The sequence below is a fragment of the Castor canadensis genome, chromosome 7, assembly GCF_047511655.1.
Source record: "Castor canadensis chromosome 7, mCasCan1.hap1v2, whole genome shotgun sequence".
Lineage (NCBI taxonomy): Eukaryota > Metazoa > Chordata > Mammalia > Rodentia > Castoridae > Castor > Castor canadensis.
In genome coordinates, this window is record NC_133392.1 from 140,023,741 (window position 1) to 140,040,217 (window position 16,477).

Here is a 16,477-nt window from a genome sequence, read left to right on the forward strand (position 1 = left end):
GGAGATAAAAGCCATGTGTAAGCTGTTGTGCACCTTGGGTCCAGAAGCTGGATGGTGCCTGGAAAGGGAACACAGCACAGAGTTCTCCAAGTATCTGAAATGCTCACACAATTCCCCTGACAAGGTATTCTGTCTCTCAACTTTTCCTTTCTTCCTCTACATTAATAATAAATAGGGCTTAAAATCCCACAACTTCAACAGGGCACAAACTTGCTACACATCACTGCAGAAAAATGAACAGAGCAGGATGGATGGAAGACTGGGGAAAAGAGGTGACAAATTGAGGTCACTCTGAAAATGAGAAGCTAGCAATCCCACTCATCATCGCTCCAACAAGGGAAGTCAGGCTAAAAGAGCTTTTTAGTATTTCAGTAAGACCAGAAGAAACCTGAGGAAACTGAACTGAAAGGAAGTAACTATCCTATATTTTTATTACTAAAAGGACACTGTATTCAGAACTCTGAAGTTAAAGATTTATCTTGGATCCTTCAGGAATATATTTCTAAGTTACTTAATTTTCTTTTGGCAAAATAATTGTCCTTAGAGATAAAATTTAGTGTCAATCATAATCTAACAGTCTTCCTCATCTTGGCCTGGTATATGGAGACCTTACCCAGATCAGGATTCTGCTGCACAGTCAGGTGCAGGGTTTGAGTGGGAGGGTAATGGTGGTGATGTGGTATCTTGCAGGGCCGGCATTCAGAGAAGTAAACAGAAACAGCATCAAGTCATACTCTCTAATATAAGTCTGGTGGAGTAACAGCATGTGTAAGTGCATCCATCAACTGGCTAAAAAACAGAGTGAGGTGAACTAATGCTGAGCTATTCCTTCATTCAGTAGAGGGCCTGTCCACAGGAGAGAAACAGAGAAATGACCCACTTCATCTTACCTTTACAGCCACACTTCTTGCAGGTAGTGTTCAGGACAGCCTCAAGGGTGATCTTCTGTCCAGTGTAATCCTGAAAGGACCGCCTCCGCCTCTCTTCTTGTCTGTAAAGAAGAAAATACTGACTGCTGGCCCTCTTAAGAGATGTAGTCAGAGATACTACAAGGTAAAGTTGTATGTTGGGTTTTTGTTTTGTTTCTGGCAGGGAGAAGGGAGAGAGAAGGAAAAATGTTGGTTAGAATGAGACAGACAGTAAAATCAATGATATAGGAACAGTATACTTTTTTTTCATTCAGAACAAGACTTTGAGTTAATCATTATGAATGAGATTAGGTCCCATCTTGCTAATGTACAAAAGATGAAAATATAATTACTAACAATAAATACTAAACACCCTACAACCCTTACCTAGCTTCTCATGAATTTAAAAGAACTTCATAGGCTTTCTAGAAAATCAAGTCCAAATTCCTTACCTCGACATTCACCTTATTGATGCAGTATGTTCGGGCCAAATGAGTTTACTGTACCTTGTCCAGACCTAATTTGTTCAACAGTTCCCACTCTGTGAAATGCTCTGCTTCCCCTTTTTACTCCCACCTCAGCACTTCACTATACCCAAACCTTTCAAGGCTCCCATCTTTCTATCAAATCTTTTTCTCTGAGCTCTTCGGTCAGCATTAATCTTTTTGTTCACATTCCCAAAGCACTTTTAATAATCATAAACATCTAATCAATATATAACATGCACATAGAAAAGTATTTGTACTAAGCATACAGGTTGATTAATTTTCACAGTCTGAACTTACTCATATAACCAGTACTCAGATCAAAAAACAACATAACCAGCACCTCTGCAGCCCATCATCTCATGCTCTTGTCGCCTGCCTCCCCTAAGGGTAACCGCTATTCTGATTTCTAATAGCATACACTCATTTCACCGATTTTTATGACACAGACAGTAGCTGGCCATAAAGGTGCACACCTGCAATCCCAGCTACTAAAGAGACTGAGGCAGGAGGATCACAAGTTCAAGGCCAGCCTGGATGACTATCTCAAAATAAAGTAGAAAAAGACTAGGGATGTTAACTTAGTGATAGAGCTTGCTTTGTATATGAGAGACTATTTGTTCAATTCCCAACACCAGACAAAATATATTTATATATAATAATATATACATATAAATGCATACATATACATACATCCATAAAATATGTATATTTCTGTGTTTGGCTTCTTTTGCTTGTTTGTAGCTCTGGAAGTCTCATTGCTATATAGCATTCTATTTGGGTTTTTGGCGATACTGGGGTTTGAACTCTGGGTCTCATGCTTGCTAGACAGGTACTCTACCACTTGAGCCACTCTGCCAGCCCTTTTTGTGTTGAGCATTTTTGAGATAGGATCTTGTGAACTATTTTACTGAGCCTGGCTTTGTACAATCCTCCTGATCTCTGCTTCCCAAGTAGTTAGGATTACAGCTGTGAACCTATTTAAAAAAAAAAAAAAAGTTGGTGCCCGGCTTGAAGAGAAATCTCACTGTTTGTTACTCAGGCTGGTCTTGAACTCTGTGTGGTCAAGGATGAACTTACAACTTGCAATTCTCCTGCTTCTACCTCCTAAGTGTTGGGATTATAGCTGTGTACCACCATACTCTACCAAACGGTTTTCCCTAATGTTTACCAATTTACACTCCTACCAGAAGAGTATAAATGCTCCAGTTGTCAGGTTTTTTTTTTTTTACGTTTACTATAACACAGAGTGCCTGCAAATGAGTTACTCAAAAAGTAGTCAATTGAAAAGCATCATTCTTAATCACTTTCTTTTCATATTTATACAAGCTTCAGTCCCAGCACACAACACTGTATCAGATACTTATATTAGGATGGTAAGTTGGTTTTTATTTGTTTGTTTTGAAAGAGGGTCTTACCATAGCCCAGGCTGGCCTCAAATTTGTCATCCTCCTGCCTCAGCATGACAGAATAATATGGCATTTCACCATCAAAAGCAACAATTAACATTATGGCTGACCTAAGGATAAATGTATGATTTTGGTTGGCTTTCTGAAATACTGAAAACAGTTAATAACCTCCCCCAAATTGCTTGAGGGATCTAAGATTCAAGAAACCCTGATTAGAAATTTAAGAAAGATTTAAACAGATAGCAAATTTTTTGTGTCACTAGACATTAGGTCAGTAGAAAATCTTCCATTCTATTTCAGAAGAGACAATGAAAGTAAGGTGCTATGCTCACAAGATGCTCTGAGACTACCTTGCTCTCTCCCACACAGTCTCTACGTTTTTTCAGCCAAATGAATAAGTCACTAGGAGAGAGGCAAGAAATAATGCTTTGTAAATGCTTGTTAGTTAGCAGGCTAAAGGGTAGAAGCAGAAAGAGACAAAGAGGAAGGAAACAAAATCACTGATGGAGCACTCCTATGCTAGGAGACTGGTGTGTTTAGCACGTCATCTTCGAGCTCTCCTCTGTAAGCCAAGCATGGTGGTACATGCCTGCGATTCCAGCTCTCAGGAGGATAAGGCAAAAGCATCAAAAGTTCACAGCCAGCACATAAGGAGACTCTGTCTCAAAAAAAAAAAAGAACTCTACACTCTATGCAATTGTGTCATGTACACTTTATACCTCTAAAAACCAAACATTATAAAAGTTGTATAACTACTCATTAATATCACAAAGTCTGCAAATGGTAGAGGTCCCCATTCAGTCTGATTTACTACAACATTCAATGCTTTGGGTAGGATTTTAGCCTTTCCAAACCTTTTACCTACTCAATGATAACGTTGTTGGGATCGAGGTCTTTCCCAGTCCCTTGGTTGACAACTTTCATGGAGAGAGATACTTTAATCCTATCATTTTTCATCTGAAAAAGATAAAAGAACAATCACCAAAAACTCTCAGTACATAACTGAGATTGCCAGTTTACAGTTAACTGACAAAGAATCAAATTTTCCATCACCACAATGAACACTAAGCTCCTCTGCAGGACACAGAACTGTGCCAGGAACACTGGGAGTACAAAGAGTCATAATAGCAGACCCTATGGCCAAAATGTAGGATATGGTCTTTATCTCATTCTTGTCCTCTGGGGGAAGACAAATGGTTGCTCGGCAGCCAGGTGCTGGTGACTTATGCCTATAATTCTAGCTACTTAGAAGGCAGAGATCAGAAAGATCATGATTCGAAGCCAGCCCAGGCAAACAGTTCACAAGACCCTATCTTGAAAAAACTCATCACACAAAAGAGCTGGTGGAGTGGCTCAAGGTGTAGGCTCTGGGTTGCTCAGAAATCCAAGGGCTGCCAGACTAACAAGGCAGAAAATAAAAGCTGAAACCCAATGATGGGTTCAGAGATACATAAGCCTAGAACAGATTTTAGAACATTCCTAAATCTCCCTTTGGATTTGGTCTAGAATTTCTTAAAGCATGAAGGACACTTGTTTCCATGTTGGTCTTCCTTCACTTGTCTTTGTATCAGTTATTCTCTCTACCTACGATGTTCTTATGCAAACTCTTCATATGACTAGTGAGTTTTCTTTTGAGGTCTCAGCTTATATGCCATCTCCTCAGAGGGCCCTTTATTTAAATTATAATGTATACCTAAAATCTGCAATTATTTTATGTATATATTTGTTTACTTTCAAAAATTTGTCTCTCCACTTATATTCTACATAAGCTCTATAAGTAGCTAGGATCATTTACGTCTGGCTCACTCCTTTTGTTTTTTGAGACCAGGTCTTGCTATTTAACTCAGGCTAGCCTGAAACTCAAGATCCTCCTGCTTCAGTCTCCCAAGTGCTGTGATGTGCCATGCCCAGCTTCTGGTTCATTCTTGTATTCCCCCAACCTAGCATATATTAAGCACTCAAATATTATCAAATAATAGCCTTTCAGGTTTATCTCCCCTGCCATTCCCTCGTAAAACAGGATGAGTGCATATTCACATGCCTCCTGTGGTCTGTGCATACTCACAGCTCACATGCCCTCAAATGAGTTGTTAACAGGTCCTTCATATCATTCTCACTTCTACCACATTGCTTGGTAACAGATATTAGGAAAAATGACTATAAATCCTGTGTCTTTTTTGTTGTTCCCTAAATTAAAGTATATCTGGCAGGTACTCTTGGAAGTTTGTGATAAAGACTTTCCCATAGATCAAGTTTCCTTCCCTCTTTTGGTTATTTTCTTTTTACCTCTTGTCCACCACATGAGATAAGGGTTAGGGAGGAGAGTTTTACCAACTTACTGCACCATACTTTCATTGTTCACATCATTCCTCTGAGTGTGCAGGACAGACAACTAGAAGATTTAAATTTAAGACAGATAATTGTGACAAATTAAAAATAAGATCATCGGTCACAATTAACATCATAAAATTCTAAGAAACCTCAGCCTTTCCTAATCTTTCTAACCACATGAAACTGCACAGAACTTTACCTCTCGGCCAATAAGCTTCACCCACACTTTGTCTCCAACATCTACTATCTCAGAGGGCTTATCCACCCGACAGGAAGACATGTGAGTTCGATGGACCAGACCTGGGCACAAGAGAGAGAAATAAAATAAAGTGGAGAGCACATCTGGTATTTAGACACTAAAGGACTGCATAAGGAAAAGATAGGAGTTGAGAAATGTGAAGGAAAATGAAAAATTTCACTGAAAAATATAAATGAATTTAAAGCTACAAATTAATGCCATTTGAGGTCACTTTTTGGTTTTGCTTTTTTGTTTTTATGAAATAGTCTCACTACATGGCTCAGGCTGGCCTCAAACTTGTAAGCCTCCTGCCTCAGACTCCCAAGGCTGGGATTATAGACACGTGCCACTGTGTATGGTATTATTCTATTTGGAATTCTTTTTAAACAGTGTTGGGGATAGAATCCAGGACCTCATGCATGCCAGGCCAGCACTCTACCAGTAAACTACATTCCCAACCTTTGGGATCATTCTTCTACCTAATCAACCAGCAAACTTTCTTTAAACACTGCTTGGCTGAGGGTACAGCTCAGAGGTGGAGCACATGCTTGGCATAACTAGGACCGGGATTTAATCTGCAGTACCAAAAAATATAAATAAAAAAATAATGTTCAAGGTTAGTAAATATGTGAAAAAATAATAGCAATTATATAGTGTTGGTAGAAATATAAATTGGTAATACTCTTTGAAAACAACTGCATAAAGATATTTATTCCTTTGATACAACAATATCATCACTGAAATTATTCCCAAAGAAAAAAACCCAATAGAGGCAAAAACCCAAGATCATAAAACATCTGCAATTTTATTATACTCAAATGTTTAAAATAAATAAAAAATAGGGCTGGGAAGCCAGGCACTGGTGGTACACACCTGTAGTCCTGGCTACTTGGGAGGGTGAGATCCAGAGGCTCAAGCTTCCAGGCCAGTCAGGACAAATAGTCTGTAAGACCCCATCTCCAAAATAACCACTAAAATAGATTGGAAGAATGTCTCAAGTGTTAGAGTGCCTGCTTTTTAAGTGCAAAGCCCTGCGTTCAAACCCTCAGTTGTGCCAAACAAAAACAAAAAAGAAAGAAAGAAAGAAAGAAAGAAAGAAAGAAAGAAATAGGGCTAGGAGCATGGCTCAAGTGGTAAACCTGCATGAGGCTCTGAGTTCAAACCTCAGTACCAAAAAAAAAAAAAAAAAAGAAGTATAAAATGACTTAAGTGACCAATAATTGGAAAACAGCTTGGCAAACTATGATAAATCTGTCAAACAGAAGTGTAAACATCCATTTAAATTACAGTTATGGAAAGTAACTATGGTAGACATTAAGTGAAAAAGGGAACTAGAAGCAAAGTATCTTTTCTTAAGGTTAGATCAAAAAGAATTAACCTAGAAGGTAACACACACTCACAGGAAATTAATGTGAGTCAATTCCCTGTATAGCTATCCTTATCTCAACTGGCAAAAACCCTTGTTCCTTCCTATTATTGCTTATACTCTCTCTAACAAAATTAGAGATAAAGGCAAAATAGTTTCTGCTGGGTACTGACGGGGTGGGGGGGAGAGGGAGGGGGCGGAGTGGGTAGTAAGGGAGGGGGTGGGGGCAGGCGGGAGAAATGACCCAAGCCTTGTATGCACATATGAATAATAAAACAATAAATAAATAAAAAAAAAGTATCTTTTCTTTTTTTTTTTTTGAGACAGCAGGCAAGTCTGTCCTCCTGCCTCAGCCTCCCAAGTGCTGAGATTATAGGTATGCATCATGGCACCCCACCAAAGTACTGTTTTTAATTTATTAAATTAGCAAAATATTTAGAAAAGAACAATATCCAATGTTGGGGAAAGCATAGCAAAATAAAATTACTAAGGCTAGAATAAACGTAATCACTTAGCAATGATGACCAAGATGATAGGTGTGGGGGTGTAGCTAAGTGGTAAAGCACTTGCCCAGTACTGTGAAGCCCTGAGTTAACTCTCCAGCACTGAAAAAACAAAAGATAAAAATTTATAGAAATTAAAATAATTTAAAATTAACAATAATTAAATAATAGCACTACATTTAATAAACACTTAATACTTAATGAAACACATAAACACCCTCTTCCTGGCTGGCCAAGGTCGTTTCCTGCAGAGATCCACCTTCCCTACATTGGTCAGCCATGTGATTTGGTTGAAGCTGAACTAGCCTCTAACTGTGGGCACAGCTATAGGCTTACTCGGTCAAGGTACTTACTTCCCCTGGTCATGGTGATTGCTTCAGGGATAGACACAAAAACAACTAAGGCAATCATCTTTCTCAAAACTTTTGGAAGGATATAAGCTGAAAACAACAACAACAACAACAACAAAAAACCGAAAAACAAAAACCTGCCAATAGCCCATCTTTCCCAGTAGATGGCAAGAGTCTACCAGAGGGAAGCAAAGAACAGCATGAGTGAACAAGAAAAAGGCGTGGAGGAGTGAACTGAGCAGCTGACAAAAGCCAAAGCTGAAGCTGCATCTCTCCTGCAAGTCCCCAGGAAGACCGGCAAACATTTTTTCAACAGGTTTGTGCCTCTTGCAACTAAGAATTCTAACAATAATTACACCATAATCACTTCTGAGAATCTGTCCTAAGGAAATAATCCTTTTTTCTTTGTTTTTAAAGAGTTGGGAGGGGTCTAGCTATGTTGCCCAGACTAGCCTCAAACTCAAGCAATTCTACTGCCTCAGACTCCTGAGTAGCTGAGACTATAGGGGCACCCCACCATACCAGGCAAAATATTAAGACAAAATTTAGAAGTGATCTAATACTAACTCAATTATGGTAGTCATTCAAAGGCCACTCAAATGTTCAGGTAAAACATGTCAATTAATTTGTTTTTCAGTAAAAATCTATTGATTGCTTACTATGCACCAATTGCTATAGTCATCTAGCATTTTCCCAGGCTAAAACAAAAGTAGAACGTAAAATTAGACAGTACAATTACAACTTATATTTAAAAATTGGAAAGAAATTACCCAAAATGATAACAATGGGTACATTATTACAATTTAAGTGTTTCATTTATTTTCAAAATAAAGAAAATTACTTCTACTCTACAGAAAGCAAAAATATTTTTTTTTGTGTGTGTGGTACTGGGTTTTGAGCTCAGGGGCTCACTCTTGCTAAACAGACACTTACCACTTCAGCCATACCCCAGCCTTAAGCAATTATTTTGAAGGGCCATAAACCAGGAATCATGTCTAAAAATAATTGCTTTTAAAATAACTGTCCAAGGTTTGAGGCATGGCTTGAGTATTCGAGCACCTGCCTAAAAACTGTGAAGTCCTGAGTTCAAACCCCAGTACTGCCTCCCCCCACCCTAAAATAATAACTATCCAAGCAACTCACTTTCTTGGGACACTTAACCTTTATCTCTCTGCTCCACCCACTCCCACATATGCACAAGGGTGCCTGGATATGCCTGAAACTCAAACTGCCTACCCTGGAGCTCCTATTAGAAGCTACTGCTTTCTTTATGGTTACTGGGTCTCTCATGCCTACCCCAGATAATTCTAGAGGTTGACAGCCTATCTATGTGAAAAACTCCTAGGCCTCCAAAATGGTTTAATTAATATATGAGGTATGGTTTTAATTTTAGATCAATACATAATCTCCAAATTGGGTAAAATTTGTGCAGCTAAGGTTTCCCACCCCCCCATGGTGATATAATGAGCAGACTTGCCTAATTGGAAAATTTGAAGAGGAAATTAAGATTCCCCTGGGGAAAAAAGGGAAACCTTTCACTTTGACATTTTTTTGGCTGCCACTGTTCTCAAGTGGTTAAAATTCACCTCTTCCCTCTATTGTTAATTGCAGTTGTGAAAATTAATGTTGTACCTAATATACTTGAGAGAACATTATTTTTCTTCCCTACAACTGGAATTTGAGTCCTACCGAGAAATAATCAGCAACTGTCTTTCTCCCACCTGTTCCCAAGTATGATATTCTTTTGACCCAGCCATCTCTCCCCTGGGTAAATATAACACTTCTAGAAGGATTAACAACAATAAAAAATTGGAAATACCTTAAAATGTGGAAACATTGAAATGACAAAATAAAGCCATTGAAGGTTTACAAAAGGTAAATGAGCTTGGCATGGTGGTGCACACCTGTGATCTCAGCATTTGCGAGGCAGGACAATCTCAAGTTCAAGGTCAGCCTGAGCTACATAGTGACACTGACTTAAACAAAAATGAGGAAATGTTAAAGGTCCATTTAAGCATAGAAAGCTACAAATTCACATATAATATGATATTAATCCCGACATGTTAAATTTTGTACAGATATGTGACTGCAAAGAAATATATCAAGGGGCTGGTGGTATAGCTCAGTGGTAAAGCACTTGTCTAGCATGCACAAGGCTGTGGATTCCATCCCTAGAACCACAAAAACAGATAGATAGATAGACAGACAGATAGATAGCTAGATGAAAGAATGAAAAAAGAAATACATCAAAAATGTTAACAATGCCTATCTCTATCTCTATGTAGTAATAACACATAAATATTTTCTTTTGTTTCCCCTTTTTTTTTTTATAATGAGCATGATTTCTAGTCATAAAAATACTTTAAAAGTAAATTTATAAATCACATACATGCTATGATGGACAAATGAGTATATGCTCATTTGGACATGAATCAAAAGTAATATAAAAAGTTATACTAGGGTATAAAAAAATTTTTTTTTCCTGTGGGATTAGGGTTTGAGGTTTGAACTCAGGGCTTTGCACTTGCGAGGCAGGCGCTCTACCGCTTGAGTCACACCTCCAACCCATTTTACTCTGGTTATTTTTTGGAGATAGAGTCTCCTGAACTATTTGCCCAGGCTGGCCTTAAATCTTGATCCTCCCAATCTCAACCTCCCAAGCAGCTAGGATTACAGGCCTGAGTCACTGGTGTGTAGGTACAAGATTTTTAAAGTTGAGACATTAGTGACTTATTACCAAAAGTCCTTAGCTTACACAGTGAGTTAAACAAGGGACATGATCTAGTTCTCAATCTTGAATGCAAGTATCAGGTAGGCAACTGCATAGCTATGTCTGTAACTCAGGGGAAAAGCAGGAACTGCAGATACAAGTGTAGGATTCTTTGCATGCAGATGCTTGGACAGTTGTCCCTGAGAATGGTTCCAGGGCCGCCCCACCCCCCAGTATACTAAAATCTGCAGGTGCTGAAGTCCCTTAAATAAGATGATACACTACATATATATAATCTACACATACCCTCTGGCATACTATAAAGCATGTCCAGATTACTATAATACTTAATATAATGTAAATAATTGTTGCACTGCATTAATTAGGGAATGACAAGAAAGAAAGTCTGTACACGTTCAGTACAGATGGAACTTTTTTTCTCACACTTTTGATCCACAGTTAGTTGAATCCATGAATACAGTGAGATGGATGACTGTATACTAAAATGCATTAACCAAATTGGCAGTTTAGTGATTGGTCCAAGGAGATACACAATTCACCAATTTATTAATTTATAATAAAGAACAAATTTTTCTTTTGCCTGGAAGGTTCTCAGTCCTCATCTAGGTAAACTATCTGCTACCCCATCTATCACATACCTGAAAATTTAGAATAATCAGAAATTACTTCAATGTGGAATTGGAACAAAAAAGCAGACAAATGTTTTGAGATACTTTTCCATTCCAGGAAGGGCCAATGGATTATCACTGCCTCATAAAAGAATTCATCTATTTCCTATCATCAGATTTTTTTTTTTTTTTTTTTTTTTTGGCAGCACGGGGGTCTGAATTTGGGATCTCATGTTTGCTAGGCAGGTGCTCTACCATTGGAGTCACACCTCCATCTTTTTGGTACTTTTGGTAAAAATAACTTTTTGGTTATTTTTCAGGTAGGATCTCCCATTTTTTTGCCTGGAGCCGGCCTCAGACCAAAATTCTTCTACATACGGTTTTTTGGTTTTTATTTGTTCTGCAGTGTGGGACCCAAACCCAGGGTCTTACACATACTAGGTAAACCCTTTACCACTGAGCTATATCCACAGCCCTTCTGGTGTTTCCTGTCTGCATCACTTATCTGGTACTTGACTTAACCTCATGTTGTTTTGTTCTTCACACCCCTATGAGCAAGACTGTGTGTGTGTGTGTGTGTGTGTGTGTGTGTGTGTGTGTGTGTGTGTGTGTGTGTGTGTGTGAGATATACTGCATAGGCAGGTAGGTAGACTACACAATTTAGGTTTACATTTTGTGATGCTTGCAAGACAATGAAATTGCCTACATACACATTTATCAGAACATATCCCTAACACTAAGCAAAGCATTACTACAGTTACACTGTTGTTTAGGGAATAAGGAAAAGGATAAAAAAAGTCTGCACATGTTCAGATTAATGATTTTTTTTTCAAATACTTTACATCCGAGGTTGGCTGAATCCATGGATGTGAAAGCCAAGGATACAGACAGCCAACTGTAGAACTTCAATTCAAATGAACCTTTCAGTGCTCCTATGGCATACGAGTATTTCCCTCAATTTTCTTTCTTTTTCTTCCTTCCTTTCTTCCCTCCCTTTCCCTTTCTTTTTTTGATTTTTTCCAACAAGGTCTTGCTAAGTTGCACAGGTTAGCCTCAAATTATGAAGCCCAGGTTGACCTCAAACTCATGATCCTTCTGTCACAGCCTCCTAACGTGCTGGGATCACAGGCAAATGACATATTCAGCTTCCCTTTCTTTCTTTTCTTTTTTTTTTTTTCAGTGGTTCTGGGCATTGAACTCAAGGTCTTGCACTTGCTAGGCAGACGTGATCTATCACTTGAGCCACTCAACCAGCCCATGGCTTCCAGTTTTTGTTATTTATTTGTGTGGTGTTAGAGATTGAACCTAGGACCTCTACCACTTGAGCTAGGCCCCAGCCCTCATTATTTCTTTGCTGATCTATACTATCCTTTCAATTAAAAAAACAAAAAAGAAATACAGTTGCCTACAAACAGTGGAAACGTATAATTCTACTCTAATACATACCCGAAATGCAACAGAAACAAAACAAATGCCTTGCTTGCCGTGCCTCATGGCAGGGAGTTCTTCAGGGAAATCTGTGCCTGATTTCTTCCTCCCTCTCCTTTTGCTCCCAACCCTTTCTCTTTCTTCATTTTTACCCTTCTGGAAACTGAACCTACAGCCTTGGGGATACTAGACAAGCATTCTACCACTGAGCTACAGCCCAGCTCCTAGGGCTGGATTTTGGGTTGTTTTTTTTTTCCCCTTCACCATATTCCTTCTTATATGTATCAAAACTCATACTATACAATGAGTTCTGGGTTGCAAAAGAGGATTATTTTTTGTTGTCTGTAAGTCTTTGTCCACAAGCTAAAAAAAAAAAAAAAAGTACAAGATCTTGTTTTTTGGAGGGTGTCTCACTATACAGCCCAGGCTGGCCTTGAACTCAAAATCCTACTTTTAACTCCCTAGTGCTAGAATCACAGTTGTGAGCCACCATGCCTAGCTCTCTGAAATGAAGCCATACATGCCGAAAGGGCATATCAAATCCATCATCATGTTCAATAAGCCCAACATGACACTTAAGCAAAACAAGTCCTATCTGAATGTCTGTTGGTTAAAGAAGAAAAAAAACACAAACCTGACAACTTGGAAAGAACTAGTTCCTTAATTGCTATATCAGAGAAACAGACTGGGCCTATTACAGTCTCCTGAAAACTGTTCTCCCAACTGTATTAGGCTCATCAACAAGGGAAAAAGTTGAAAATTTCAAACAATTAAAGGACAGCTGCAGACAAAAATGTTAAAATACAAGGTCTCCTTTATCTCTGGGAACTCTGAATTCCCTCTCCGGACATTTCATGTGAGTCATCTTTGACCAATGGAACATACATACATATAAAGCATATATATAATATATACATACGGAATGCTTTCATACCCTTTATTTGCTGGAATTAAGGATTCATTCAAACATTGACTAATACTTATTATATTATAGGCAAAAATGGATCCAAGGGTGAATAAAATATGATCCTGACAGTTAAGCAACTCAGAGTCTAACACATGTACATCATTCCCATCTCACAAATGAAGAAACTGAGGCTCAAAAACTAAGTGATTTGTCCAAGTCAAAAAGCTAGCAAATGGCAGAGCTGGGTCTAGAATTCATTTATTCATTCAACAAGATTTATTGAACACCCACCATACCTCAGGCACTGTACTAGGCCCAGATTCATCTGAACAGCCTAACTATTCCAAAACTTGGTGGATTAAGGTACAACTTCCCTCACTTTTACTACACGCCCTTGTAATTTATTCACACCTGTAGAATATGGATAATCTGAGGGCAAGTAGCAACTGTTTTTCTTATCTCTGGATTCCCACTGGAAAAGTCAATCAGAAAGTGGAATTTAGTAATTATTTACTAAGCTGACTTCATTGGTAAATATATTTGAGCTTCCACCATAAGCAAGGAACTCTAAAAGTATAACACTGAGCAATTTCCACTCTCAAAATTTCATATTTAGTGCTAAAAGAACAGAATACAGCAACGAAAAAACCTTTGTAATTGTATAGGGCTACACAATCCACTACTATAGTCACTAGCTGCCTAGTTATTTTAAATTAGTTAAAATAAACTTAAGTTTCAGTGGCTACTGTATTGGACAGCATAGATAGCATAGAATATAATAAAAATGTATTTGATCGTTGTCCCTGTTCTTTGCAAAGAGTTCCTAAAACTCTTAGAATTTCTAAAGTGACAGAAGTGTTTTTTATTGCTCATAAGAAACCCCTCTTGATCATACCTCAGTCCACACTAATAAAGTGACAGAGTGGGGCCCTAGATGGTCTTTGGATGGGGCTGGTCACAAGAAAAAACAAGTAGTTAGAAGTTTGGAACATTAGCTCCACCCATCGACTTCCCAATTCTGGGAAGGGAGAGTGGAGGCTAGAGATAGAGCTCTATAATAACTCCTGAACATTAATGTATGCTACTTAAAATGCATAAAAAGAGGGGGTGAATTCAACTATGATATATTGTAAGAACTTTTATAAATGTCACAATGTACCCCCAGCACAACAATAATAAAATAAAGCATATTGCAAAAAAAAAAAAAAAAAAACCACTAAAAAAAACCTCTTGCACAAAGAGATCTGTAGAGCTTATGGGTTGCTGAACATATCCCAGTGCTGGGAGGGTGGCACCACAGAGGACATGAAAGCCCCTCCCACTTGCCCTATGGATTCCTTCCATTATTTAGCTATTCCTTGAGGGTGTTTCTTATAATAAACTGTGAAAAATAAGTGTTTTCCCAAGTTCTGTGAATTATTCTAGCAAATTCTCACACTGAAGGAGGGGGTCATGGGAACCCCTGATCAAATTTTAGCTGGTTGGTCAGAAGTACAGGGTCATGTGAAGTGGGGCAATCTTGTGGGATCTGATACTAACTGAAGGTTGATAATGTCAGAATTGAATCAAAGTGTTGGATATCTAATTGATGTTCAGAGAACTGGTTAGTGTCAGAAAACAAGAGCTGGAAGTAATCCTAGCTACTCGGGAGGCAAAGATCAGTAGGATCATGGTTCAAAGCTAGCCTGGGCAAATAGTGTGCAACACCTATCTCAAAAAAAAAAAAAAAAAAAAACCATCACAAAAAAGGACTGGTGGAGTGGCTCAAGATGTAGGCCCTATGTTTGTGTACCACAAACACACAAAAACACTGACAGGGGAAAGAAAATCCAGTTTAGATCTGAATATTAGGAAAGGATCTTCAAGTTGGCATTGGTTAAAGAATTCTGTACAGCAGTCTGGGAAACTAATTCAAATTAGAGTCTACCTTCCTGAATCAGAGATGTTAAGTTCTGATCGGACCGTAGTTATTCCACTGCTCGGTCCTTCCAGGGTGGGGTCAATGATCTCCCCCTTAGAGAAGCTAAGATAGATACATTGTAGTTTGGAAGTCAATTGCTCAAGTTATTCAAAAAACCTGCAGAAGATGTCAGAATTAGAACTCAGTTTCCACTTAATTATTTGGCTCCCTGATCACTCTCTCTCTAAGGTTTGTCTCAGCATATCTGTCAGACTGACAGATTCGCTTGTAAGTGGTCAGCCATAATGTCTGGGAGTACAGACACAACTGAATTTTAAATTGCAAAAATGTAGCAGATCTTTAATTTCTAAACAGTTCCAAAAGTGTCACATAATACCCAAGTAAAAATGGCACTTCCAGGCACTGGCAGCCATGGCAAGTATAAGAAAAGGTACACATTTGTAGGGGTGGCAATGAGTTCTACCTCATTAAATCCAGCCAACATAAAATGAGAAACTTAATTACAGACTGCTGACTGCCAGCTTGAAAACTACTGGTAAGCTATTTCTAATGCAAGGATGCAATATGCAGCACAGTAGTCTCTGAGGCTAGAGAGATGACTTTATTTTCCAAAGATCAGCTATCAGGCTTTCTGAAAGAAAAGAACTCTTAAAAAAATTACACAAAGTTAGTCTTCCATATATATCTCTTCCTTAGTAAACCAACACACCAAAGGTGACCACTGTTAAGAATTTTTTTGATATCCTCTCAGACTTTCTTCTAAATATATGTAATAATTAAAAAAATATATAGACATATGTATACTTTCTTTAAAAGGGCGTGGAGGGGCATGATATGCGAACTCTTCTGCAGTAAGAATTTTATTATATTATCATTATGGACATCTTTCAGTATCAGCAAATTGAGATCTATCCAGAGATCATGCATTATTTATTTATTTTTTTATTTCCTTTCTTCCTTGCCTTTTCTTCCTTCCCTTCCCCTTCTTTCCTATCTTCCTCCCTCCCTTTCTTTCTTGTTTGTGCCACTACAACCAGTAAGACTCAATTTCTTTTCCTCTCTTTTATAATCTCTGAAAAGAAAAGCTTCTTTGAATTTTTTTTGTCTGTCTTGTTTTTGTTTTTGCTTTGAGACAGGTCTTGCTATAGAGCCCTGGCTGGCCAGGAACTCAGTATGTAGCCCAGGCAGGTCTTGAAATTGCGCTCTTCCCCCCTTAGCCTCTGCAGTGCCGAACATGCTAGGATTTCAGGCATGGACCACCATGGTTGGCTAGAATGCCGCTGCTTCTTTTT

The 16,477-nt window shown here is 38.4% G+C and overlaps 1 protein-coding gene and 1 non-coding gene across 6 annotated transcripts in view; both read right to left on the minus strand.

The window, feature by feature from the left end:
- Nucleotides 1–16,477, minus strand: part of Zcchc17 (zinc finger CCHC-type containing 17) — a 52,216-nt gene that overhangs the window by 13,217 nt on the left and 22,522 nt on the right. For all 5 annotated transcript variants that reach the window (XM_020163086.2, XM_020163088.2, XM_074080734.1 and 2 more), the window contains 3 exons: nucleotides 5,333–5,433; nucleotides 3,668–3,759; nucleotides 891–991 (listed from right to left, as the gene is read on the minus strand). In XM_020163086.2, coding sequence (XP_020018675.1) covers nucleotides 891–991; nucleotides 3,668–3,759; nucleotides 5,333–5,433 — 294 coding nt within the window. The remainder of the gene's footprint in view (nucleotides 1–890; nucleotides 992–3,667; nucleotides 3,760–5,332; nucleotides 5,434–16,477) is intronic.
- LOC141425372 (small nucleolar RNA SNORA40) lies at nucleotides 12,622–12,743 on the minus strand. Its single transcript, XR_012450425.1, has one exon. It is a non-coding gene; the product is annotated as a small nucleolar RNA SNORA40 (small nucleolar RNA).